Genomic DNA, 12,388 nt, shown 5'->3' on the forward strand with positions numbered 1-12,388 from the left:
CATGACTTTCTACTTTTCCATTCCAGTCCCCTATGATGAAAAGGATGTCTTTTTTGGATGTTAGTTCTAGAAGTTATAGAACTGTTCAACTTCAGCTTTTTCAGCATTACTGGTTGGGGCATAGACATGAATTACTCTGATATTGAATGGCTTGCCTTGGGTAAGGAACAGAGATCATTCTGTCGTTTTTGAGACTGCATCCAAGTACTGCATTTTGGACTCTTTTTTGTTGACTATGAGGGCTACTTCATTTCTTTTAAGGGATTCTTGTCCACAGTAGTAGATATGGTCATCTGAGTTAAATTCACCCATTCCCGTCCATTTTAGTTTGCTGATGCTAAAATGTCAATGTTCAATATGGAATCTAGAAAAATGGTACTTTGAACCTATTTCCAGGGCAGCAATAGAGACACAGACATAGAGAACAGACTTGTGAGCATAGTGGCAGTGTGGGTTGGGAAAAGGTGGGATGAATTGAGAGAATAGCATTGAAACTTATACATTAAATATGTAAAATAGGGAGCAATGAGGGGTTGCTGTATAACACAGGGAACTTAACCCAGGGCTTTGTGACAATGTAGAGGGGTGGGCTGGTGTAGGAGGCGGGAGTGAAGTCAAGAAGGAGGAGACATATGGATACTTATGACTGAGTCATGTTAATGTATGGCAGAAACCAAGACAACATTGTTAAACAATTATCTTCCAATTCAAAAAAACTGAAAAAATAGTGCTTAAAATGATTTAATATTTCCTAAATTTCTAGAAAGAATGTTTCCTGGTGAAATCAAAATACAGGTTTCTCTCACGTGCTACTGCTCTGCCTCTTTCTGTCTGCTCTTAATTTTCTAAGAAATATTGTGAAAACAAGGACTCAAAAAACATTTCAAAAAGGGAAATTAAGTCAGTCCAAGGCTGCAGAGTGGAATGATAAGCCCAAAGGAAGGGAAATACATGAGAGAATGATGGGAATTAGAATGGGAATGTATATACTATCTTTGGTAAGATGCTGGCAATAAAAGTATGAGCAGTGAAAAACACTTCTAGGAAAATTATGTGAAAATTAATAGATTTTGAAAAGCCCTAATTTTTATTTGATTGCTCTTTGTTATGACTCTAATTTATAAAGCAGGACTTTTATTTTTTCATTTCCTTGAGAAAAGCAGAATCTTCCTGGCCATGTCCATGAAGGCTCGCTTGACTTGTAGATTCCTTAGGGTATAAATAAAGGGGTTCAGCATGGGGGCTACTGAGGTGTTTAGCACAGCAACTCCCTTGCTCAAAGGCACCCTGTCCTTTGCTGATGGATTCATATACATGAAAATGCAGCTGCCATAAGAGATGGAGATGACAATCATGTGGGACGAACATGTGGAAAAGGCCTTTGTCCTCTGAGTGGTAGAAGGGATCCTCAAAATTGTTCTAATGATATATGTATAGGACAGAATTATTAATGCCAAAGTGAACATTAGGGTAAACACAGCAGAGGAAAAGCCCATCATCTCTAGTAATTTAGTGTTTGAACATGAAAGGTGTAATAAGGGGAAATAATCACAAGTAAAATGATCGATAGCATTTGACTTACAGTAATCAAGCTGTATGAACAGCATGAGTGACGGGAATATAATTAAGAATGAAGCCAGCCAAGAAGCCAAGACAAGCAGTGTGCAGACTCTGTGATTCATGATGGTCATGTAGTGCAGCGGTTTGCAGATGGCAATGTAGCGGTCATAGGACATGGCAGCCAGAAGGTAAAACTCAGTGACTCCCAAGAGAATGAAAAAAAATAACTGAGCCATACAATCATTAAAAGAGATGGTTTTATCTCCTGTAATGATGGTGGTCAGGAACTTCGGTATAGTGACAGTTGTGAATGACACCTCTAATATAGAGAAACTCCTGAGGAAGAAATACATGGGGGTCTGGAGGTGGGCATCCAGCAGGGTCAGGATGATAATGGTCAGGTTCCCAGTGATGCTGAGCATGTAGGTGATGAGCAGAAAGACAAAGATCACAACCTGAACTTGTGGGTCATCTGACAGTCCCAGGAGGATAAACTCTCTTATTTCTGTGTAGTTTCTCATTATCTTCTTCTTTTCAATAACCTTCAGAGTAAAACATAAAGAAGCTCAAAGAAAAGGGAAATATCCATGGATAGAACTGGAATTTATTTCTGGAAGGGCTATGCCATATTAATTTAACTTGGGAGAACTTATTTTTAAGACTTTTTTTTAAACCATATTATAGTGTGTGTGTTTATCATACAATATTGCTTTTGAAATCCCTATTTCATTTATTGGTATGAGGTTAAAAATATATATTTTTCATTTTATCCAAATCACATACTCTAAGTAAGAGGAGTAGGAATTTTAACCTAGGCTTTTCTAAGTGTTTGAAATACTGGAATAGAAATGCCACTTGTTGACTCTATGAAATCCTTCCCTAAATAATTTATTTCCCGTTGGGAAGCTCCTGGTCTTTTCTTCAAACTCAGTAAAATTGTGTTATTTCCTAATCTTTCATCTGATTTCTTGTATTAGTATTTGCTAGTTAATATAGAAAATCCAAAAATGTCAGGAAAAAGATCACTCGAATGGGACTGTCTCCCAAATGAACGTCACTGGAGTTAAATCTTCAACAATATGAAAGACTTCTAAGTTCTCACTCTGACTCACATTCACCTTCCTAACTTCCAACTCCTTATCTGAATCACATCTAATGGACTCATTGTTGTGACCTCCTCAACTATTGGAGCAGGGGTTTCTGAACTCTGTAATCTAATGCCTGATGATCTGATATGACGAGCATGCAATAATAATAGATATACACTGCAAAATACACATAATGAGCTTGAGCCATTCTGTAACTACCCCCGACCCAGGTCCATGGAAAAATTGTCACCTATTATATTGATCCCTGGTCACAAAAATTTAGGGAACTTCTCTAGAGTCCAGAGTACAGAGGAGGCAGGGTGGATTTTTCATTGACTGGATCTGTGTCATTGGCTAAGAAGACCAAATTGTATGAATATCTAATACCAAACATAAAGCAATATCTTTCAGAGAACATTTTTTCTTCAAAACTTCTCCAGTCTAAATGTTATTATTATTCTGTATATGTGTGTGTGTGTGTGTATTCTGCTTTCTATTCTATGTTGTATTTTTATATTTTCCCTTTTAATATAAATTTATTTATTTTAATTAGAAGTTAATTACTTTATAATATTGTATTGGTTTTGCCATACATCAACATGAATCCACCACAGATATACACGTGTTCCCCATCCTGAACACCTCTCCCTCCTCCCTCCCCATACCATCCCTCTGGGTCATCCCAGTGCACCAGTCCCATGCATCCAGTATCATGCATTGAACCTGGACTGGCGACTTGTTTCATATATGATATTATACATGTTTCAATGCCATTCTCCCAAATCATCCCACCCTCTCCCTCTCCCACAGAGTCCAAAAGACTGTTCTATACATCTGTGTCTCTTGCTGTTTCGCATACAGGGTTATCGTTACATTCTTTCTAAATTCGATACACACCAAGGAAACCAGAATTGAAAGAGACATGTGTACCCCAATGTTCATCACAGCACTGTTTATAATAGCCAGGACATGGAAGCAACCTAGATGTCTATCTGCAGATGAACAGATAAGAAAGCTGTGGCACATATACACAATGGAGTATTATTCAGCCATTAAAAAGAATACATTTGAATCAGTTCTAATAAGGTGGATGAAAATGGAGCCTATTATACAAAAAGTGAAGTAAGCCAGAAAGAAAAACACCAATACAGTATACTAACGTATATTTTCGTTTTTTATACATTCATGTTCACTTAGTTAAAGCTCTATTCTATCAGTATATTGGTATAATTCATTAAATAGCAATGAAAGCCTTCTATTTTGTCTTCCTGTTTAGCAATAATAATAATAACAATCCATTTACTTAAAAAAAAAAACTAAGAATTCCCTTAATAAATTGATCCAATTCTTTTCAATATCACTCATGCTGTGAATTCAAATTGAATGGTAAAGTTCATTCCAGTATCAGGAGAGATCTTTCTGCAATAGAATATTTAATTTCAAGATATAGGTTTATTGATTTGTTGTATGTGCATGCTTAGTCTCTCAGTTGTCCAGCTCTTTGCAAACCTATGGACTATATCCCATAGGTCAGGCTCTTATATTCATAGGATTCTCCAGGCAAGAATACTGGGGTTGGTAGCCATTCCCTTCTCCAGGGGATTTTTTGACTAAGGAATCAAACTAGCGTCTCCTGCATTGTTGGCAGATTCTTTATCATTTGAGCCACCAGGGAAGCCCTTTTTAGTATGTATGGCATCATTACTCAGTTTCGTCTCTCAGTCTTGTCTGACTCTTTGCAACCCCATGGACTGCAGCACTCCAGGCTTTCCTATCCACCACCAACTCTCAGAGTTCATTCAAACCTATGTCCATCGAGTCAGTAATGCCATCCAACCATATCATTCTTCGTTGTCCCCTTCTCCTCCTGCCTTCAATCTTTCCCAGCATTAGGGTCTTTTCCAACTTGCCAGTTCTTTGCATCAGGTGTCCAAAGTATTGAAGCTTCAGTTTCAGCATCAGTATTTCCACTTAATATTCAGGGCTGATTTCCTTTGCAATTGATTGATTTGATCTCCTTGCAGTCCAAGGGACTCTCAAGAGTCTTTTCCAACACCACAGTTCAAAACATTAATTCTTCAGTGCTCAGCTTTCTTTATGGTCCAACTCTTGTATCCACACATGACTACTGGGAAGACCATAACTTTGACTAGATTGACCTTTGTCGGCTAAGCAATGTCTCTGTTTTTTTTAATACACTGTCTAGGTTGCATCATAATATTGTGAAAGTTCTCAGTGTTTATCTCTCTTATAAGCCTGAGCCCTCTTTTCATTCACTTTCCTGTATAGGAAAAATATAGCAACTGTCGATTCAGGGAAAATTTCAACTGAGATGAATGGTGGCCAATTCTACTGGGAAATCATGTGATGTTTAGGAGAAAATGAACATATTCTTTTGTTAATCCTCAAGGACCAGAGGAAAACAATGTTAAGAGCACTTACAAAAACGACAGGCTTTACATTGTCTGTAGACAAATTCATGGCAACTTTCTAAGGCAAATGTAAAAGTCCTTGTTCTCAATTAACAACAATTGTCTGTAATTAACAGCTGTGTATGATTCAGATCAGTAACCGTTTCTGGAATGCGAAGTGTCAGCCATTCCTGGGATGTTTTTAGTAAAGCAATGAAGAATATATCCGAGTCTATAAGACATCATTTCAGACTTTCCTTCCTTAGGACTTTTCCACATTTTTCCTGCTATTTATTTCCTTGGAATATAGGATAACAAGCTTTATATTCCTTTCTGTCCCTTTCTTTTAAAATTCTAATGTCTTAGATATCTCATTGTTGAATCAGGACTGAGGTTCATTTAAAGTGAAAATTACTTCACTCTGTATGAAAAATAGCAGGAAATATGTGGAAATATGTGTATGAAATGGCAGGAAAAATGTGGAAAAGTTTTAAGGAAAGAAAGTCTGAAATGATATCTTATCGATACAGAGTGAAGTAAGCCAGAAAGAAAAGCACCAATACAGTATGCTAATGCATATATATGGAATTTAGAAAGATGGTAACTATAACCCTGTATGTGAGACAGCAAAAGAGACACAGATGTATAGAACAGTCTTTTGGACCCTGTGGGAGAGGGAGAGGGTGGGATGATTTGGGAGAATGGCATTGAAACCTGTATAATATTATATATGAAATGAATTGCCAGTCCAGCTTCGATGCATTGCTCACTATTGCTCATCTCAGTTGCATCCAACTCTTTGTGGTCCTTTAGACTGTAGCCTGCCAGGCTCCTCTGTCCATGAAATTTTTTCAGGCAAGAAATACAGGAGTGGGTTGCCATTTCTTCCTCCAGGCAATCTTCCTGACCCAGGGATTGAATCTGTGTCTCCTGTGTCTCCTGCATTGCAGGCAGATTCTTTACCCACTGAGCCATTGAGAAAACCACATGCTATTGTTGCGTAGAGTTCTTTGTGCTATATAGTCTGCTTCATTAGTTATCTAGTTTATGCACGATTGATACTACTTATAATATTGTAAAACAACTAGATTCCAATAAAAAGGGGAAAAAAAAGAAAAACCTTGATATTGCTTTGAGCAAGATAACGGAAATGGTTTTCAGGACACCTCTGTCACTCCTTAGTAAATTGTAAGGATGACTTCTTTGCAAAAAGAGCACTAGCATTCCCTCAATTCTCCAATTTAAAAGAAGCAACAGTATTGATGTATATATTAAAAACAGATTATTATCCTTATTTTATGCAAATTGTGAGAAGTGGGTGAGACACTCCCTAAATTCCATAATATAATTGGAAACATAAATTAGCTTCCAAAATTCTCTATGCATACTATATTTTCTCTTCTTAACATTAAGATTTCTAAAAATCATAAGTAATGCTGTGAATATACATATTCTCAAGGCAACTTACAACTTCAAATTTACTGTGCAGTTTTTCAATTTTCTCTCTTGCCCTCTCACTTGTTAATCATTTTTTTTGGTGTTAGGTTTATAAACTAGGTTATTTTGTCATAGAAGAGAACAGACCCTGATAGCTTAGATGGTAAGAAATCTGCCTGCAATGCGGGAGACCTGGGATCAATCCTTGGGTCTAGAAGATCCCCTGGAGAAGGAAATGGCAATCCACTCCAATTTTCTTGCTTGGAGAATTCCATGAACAGAGGAGCCTGGTGGGCTACAGTCCATGGGGTCGCAAAGAGTTGGACAAGACTGAGGGACTTTCGCATCACTTCACTTGATATGTTGGAAAATAGTTTGGTTTTATAACAGGTTTAATTTTTTTTGAATGATTAATTCCTCTCCTGACTGTGTTTACCATGACATCAAATACTGTGGAAGACCTTCATCACAACTGCATGAAGGAAAAAAAAAACAACAACAAAACAGAAACTGAGAAGAATAAATTAAGATTATTTTCAGATTATTACTCAGAGCTGTTTTCATTTCTCTCCTGATTGTCTCAGTTTGAAAACTATATATATACTTGAAGATAAATTTTAGCTTAAAAAGCAATATAAATACTTGTAATAAAATGGCATCAGGAATTATCCTTACCCTTATCTGTCGGAGGGCAGACCGAATGATAACCACAATCACAGAAAATTAATCAAAGTGATCACATGGACCACAGCCTTGTCTAACTCAAAAAAACTATGAACCATGCCGAGTAGGGCCACCCAAGATGGACGGGTCATAGTGGAGGATTTTGACAAAATGTTGTCCACTGGAGAAGGGGATGACAAACCACTTCAGCACTCTTGCCTTGAGAACACCATGAGCAGTATGAAAAGGTTAAAAAATAGGCCACTGAAAGGAACTCACCAGGTTAGTAGGTGCCCAATATGCTACTGGAGATCAGTGGAGAAATAACTCCAGAAAGAGTGAAGAGAGGAGCCAAAGTGACAACAACGCCCAATTGTGGATGTGACTGGTGATGAAAGTAAAGTCTGATGCTGTAAAGAACTATTGCATAGGAACCTGGAATATTAGGTCCTTAAATCAAGGTAAATTAGAAGTAGTCAAACAGGAGATGGCAAGAGTGAATATCATTTTAGGAATCAGTGAACTAAAATGTACTGGAATGGGCAAATTTAATTTAGATCACCATTGTATCTACTATCGTGGGAAAGAATCCCTTAGAAAAAAATGAAGTAGCACTTATAGTCAACAAAGGAATCAAAAATGGAGTACTTGAGTGAAATCTCAAAAACGAATGATCTCTGTTCTTTTCTGAAGTAGCCATTCAATATCCCAGTAATCCAAGCCTATGCCCCAATTACTAAAGCAGAAGCTGAAGTTGAACAGTTCTGTGAAGACCTACAAGACCTTCTAGAACTAATACCCAAAAAAGACGTCCTTTTAATCATATGGAGATTGGAATGGAAAAGTGAGAAGTCAAGAGATACCTGAACTAACAGGTGAGTTTAGACTTGGAGTACAAAATGAAGCAGGAAAAGGATAACAGAGTTTTGCCAAAAGAACCCAAGGGTCATAGCAAAGACCCTCTTTCAACAAGACAAGAGAAGATTCTACATATTGATGTCACCAGATGGTCAATATCGAAATCAAATTGATTATATTCTTTCAGCCAAAGTTGGAGAAGCGCTACACAGTCACCAAAAGCAAGACCAGGAGCTGACTGTGGCTCAGATCATGAACTCTTTATTGCCAAATTCAGACTTAAACTGAAGAAAGTGAGGGATATCATTAGACCATTCAGTTATGACCTAAATCAACTTCCTTACAATTATACAGTGGAAGTGGCATATAGATTCAAGGGATTAAATCTGATAGACAGAATGACTGAAGAACTATGGATGGAGGTTCATGACATTCTATAGGAGGCAGTGATCAAGACCATCTCCAAGAAAAAGAAATGCAAAAGGCAAAATGGTTGTCTGAGGAGGCATACAAATAGCCGAGAAAAGAAGGCAAAGGAGAAAGGCAAAGGAGATAAGGAAAGATATACCCATTTGAATGCAGAGTTTCAAAGAATAGCAGGGAGAGATAAGAAAGCCTTCCTCAGTGATAAATCCAATGAATTGAAGAAAACAAGAGAATGGGAAAGACTAGAGATCTCTTCAAGAAAATTAGAGATACCAAAGGAAAATTTCATGCAAAGATGGGCACAATAAAGGACAGAAATGTTATGGACCTAACAGCAGAAGATATTAAGAAGAGCTGGCAAGAATACGCAAGAGAACTATACAAAAAAGATCTTAATGACCCAGATACCCGCGATGGTGTGATCACTCACCTAGAGCCAGATATCTTGGAGTCTGAAGTCAGGTTACCCTTAGGAAGCATCACTATGAACAAAGCTAGTGGAAGTAATGGAATTCCAGTTGAACTCTTTCAAATTCTAAAAGATGACACTGTGAAAGTGATGCACTCAATATGTCACCAAATTTGGAAAACTCAGTAGGACTGGAAATGGTCAGATCGGTTCAGTCGCTCAGTCGTATCTGACTCTGCGACCCCATGAATCGCAGCACGTCAGACCTCCCTGTCCATCTCCAACTCCCGGAGTTCTCTCAGACTCACGCCCAGTGAATCAGTGATGCCATCCAGCCATCTCATCCTCTGTCCTCCCCTTCTCCTCCTGCCCACAATCCCTACCAGCATCAGAGTCTTTTCCAATGAGTCAACTCTTCGCATGAGGTGGCCACAGTACTGGAGCTTCAGCTTTAGCATCATTCCTTCCAAAGAAATCCCAGGGTTGATCTCCTTCAGAATGGCCTGGTTGGATCTCCTTGTAGTCCAAGGGACTCTCAAGAGTCTTCTCCAACACCACAGTTCAAAAGCATCAATTCTTTGGTGCTCAGCCTTCTTCACAGTCCAACTCTCACATCCATACATGACCACTGGAAAAACCATAGCCTTGACTAGATGGAACTTAGTCGGCAAAGTAATGTCTCTGCTTTTGAATATGCTACCTAGGTTGGTCATAACTTTTCTTCCAAGGAGTAAGCGTCTTTTAATTTCATGGCTGCAGTCACCATCTTCAGTGATTTTGGAGCCCCCCAAAATAAAGTCTGACACTGTTTCCACTGTTTCCCCATCTATTTCCCATGAAGTGATGGGACCTGACGCCATGATCTTTGTTCTGAATGTTGAGCTTTAAGCCAACTTCTTCACTCTCCACTTTCACTTTCATCAAGAGGCTTTTTAGCTCCTCTTCACTTTCTGCCATAAGGGTGGGGTCATCTGCATATCTGAGGTTATTGATATTTCTCCCGGCAATCTTGATGCCAGCTTGTGTTTCTTCCAGTCCAGCATTTCTCATGATGTACTCTGCATATAAGTTAAATAAGCAGGGTGACAATATACAGCCTTGACACACTCCTTTTCCTATTTGGAACCAGTCTGTTGTTCCATGTCCAGTTCTAACTGTTTCTTCCTGACCTGCATACAGATTTCTCAAGAGGCAGATCAGGTGATCTGGTATTCCCATCTCTCTCAGAATTTTCAACAGTTTATTGTGATCCACTCAGTCAAAGGCTTTGACATAGTCAATAAAGCAGAAATAGATGTTTTTCTGGAACTCTCTTGCTTTATCAATGATCCAGCGGATGTTGGCAATTTGACCTCTGGTTCCTCTGCCTTTTCTAAAACCAGCTTGAACATCAGGAACATCATTAAATCCCAAAAAGTGGCAATGCAAAAATGCTCATACTACCCCACAATTGTACTCATCTGACATGCTATCAAAGTAAAGCACAAAATTATCCAAGCTAGGCTTCAACAGTTCATGGACCATGAACTTCCCGATGTTCAAGGTGGATTTAGAGAAGGCAGAGGAACCAGAGATCAAATTGCCAACATTCGCTGGATCATGGAAAAAGCAAGAGAGTCCCAGAAAAACATCTACTTCTGTTTTATTGACTATGCCAAAGCTTTTGACTGTGTAGATGACAACAAACTGTGGAAAATTCTTCAAGAGATGGGAATAGCAGACCACCTTACCTGCCCCCCGAGGAATGTATGCAGTTCAAGTAACAACAGTTAGAACCAGACATGGAACAACAGACTGGTTTCAAATAGGAAAAGGAGTACATCAAGGCTGTACACTGTCACTGCTTATTTAACTTATATGCAGATTGCATTATCTGAAATGCTGGGCTGCATGAAGCACAAATTGGAATCAGGATTGCCAGGAGAAATATCAATAACCTCAGATATGCAGATGACACCACCTTTATGGCAGAAAGCAAAGAAGAACATGCTTCTTGATGAAAGTGAAAGAGGAGAGTGAAATTGCTGGCTTAAAACTCAACACTCAAAAGAGCAAAGATCAAGGCATCCGCCCCTGTCACTTCATGGCAAATAGATGGGGAAACAATGGAAACAGTGACAGACTTTATTTTGGGGGGCTCAGAAATCAGTGCAGATTATGACTGCACCCATGAAATTAAAAGATGCTTACTCCTTGGAAGAAAAACTATGACCAACCTAGACGGCATATTAAAAAGCAGAGACATTATTTTCCCAACAAATGTCTGTCTAGTCAAAGCTAAGGTTTTCCATAGTCATGTACAGATGTCACAGTTGGACTGTAAAGAAAGCTGAGCACTGAAGAATTGATGTTTTTGAACCGTGATGTGGCGAAGACTGTTGAGTGTCTTGGACTGCAAGGAGATCCAACAAGTCCATCCTAAATGAAATCAGTCCTGAATATTCATTGGAAGGACTGATACTGAAGCTGAAGCTCCAGTACTTTGGCCACCTCATATGAATAACTGACCTATTGGGAAAGACCCTGATGCTTTGAAAGATTGAAAATAGGAGGAGAAGGGGAAAACAGAGGATGAAATCGTTGGATGGCATCACCAACTCAATGGACTTGAGTTTGAGCAAGCTCCATAAGTTGGTGATGGACAGGAAGCTTAGTATGCTGAAGTCCATGGGGTCCCAAAGAATTGGACATGATTGAGCAACTGAACTACTCAGGAGTTAATTTATAATGTGTGAGATTATTGGGGCTTTTCATTCCAAGAGAAATTTGTTAAAAATATAAACTTCTCTGAACTTTTGGTTTGGATTCTGTGCTTACCCCTTTCCCCCACTGTGAAAATGAGGACAATGGTTCATTGAGTTATTGTGAGGGCTTATTTAATTTACAAGTAAAATTAAATTATATAAAAATTTTTAAAGCTTTTAGTCACATAAATATTGCTCTCTTCATTATTCCTAAAAATAAAATCAGTTATCACATTTGAGTAAGATGATGTCACTATAAAACAATAGTAACTATTTATGAAGAACCTCATTTAAAGGACAATGTTGCAGTTGGTGTACTTATCTCCTTTACTCATTATAATAACACTATGTTAAGTTTGGAGAAACTGACACTAAGAGGTTAAATAATTTGAACAAAATCATACGGCTAGTTAATGGTCAAATTAGAATTCTAAACTCTTTGTCTGAAACAGAAGCTTGTGTTACTTTGCAAACCTTTATTCATTAAGGAAGACCAAACTTAGAGAATAATTTTCTGGAAACTAATGAAAAAATATATTCTTATGACAAACAGGAAATGTAAACATGTTCATTTTTCATAATCCTTGATATACATCAGAAAGAAATGGCAACTCCAATTATTCATCTGAACCTGATAAAAAACTGAGCTAAGAACTAATAAATCAGTGCTTAGAAAAGATTCATTTCCTTTTACTTTGCAGTCTTACCTCTTCTTGTCACACAATGCATCACATCAGCCAGTTGAAATTACAAATAATATTTTGGAAACTTCTTCAGTTTTCGTTTAAGCAC

At 38.1% G+C, this 12,388-nt stretch overlaps 1 protein-coding gene across 1 annotated transcript; it reads right to left on the reverse strand.

Annotated features, from left to right (window-relative positions):
• Positions 1-1,142: 1,142 nt before the first annotated feature.
• On the reverse strand, positions 1,143-2,081 carry LOC138438279 (olfactory receptor 6C1-like). Its single transcript, XM_069586453.1, has one exon. The coding sequence runs from the start codon at positions 2,079-2,081 to the stop codon at positions 1,143-1,145; it is 939 nt and encodes a 312-aa protein (XP_069442554.1).
• Between the last annotated feature and the right edge of the window lie 10,307 nt (positions 2,082-12,388).

Source organism: Ovis canadensis, chromosome 3 (assembly GCF_042477335.2).
Source record: "Ovis canadensis isolate MfBH-ARS-UI-01 breed Bighorn chromosome 3, ARS-UI_OviCan_v2, whole genome shotgun sequence".
Taxonomy (NCBI): domain Eukaryota; kingdom Metazoa; phylum Chordata; class Mammalia; order Artiodactyla; family Bovidae; genus Ovis; species Ovis canadensis.

Coding starts and splice junctions, on each gene's coding strand:
- LOC138438279 (XM_069586453.1), bottom strand. CDS start 2,081: ATGAGAAACTACACAGAAATAAGAGAGTTTATCCTCCTGGGACTGTCA.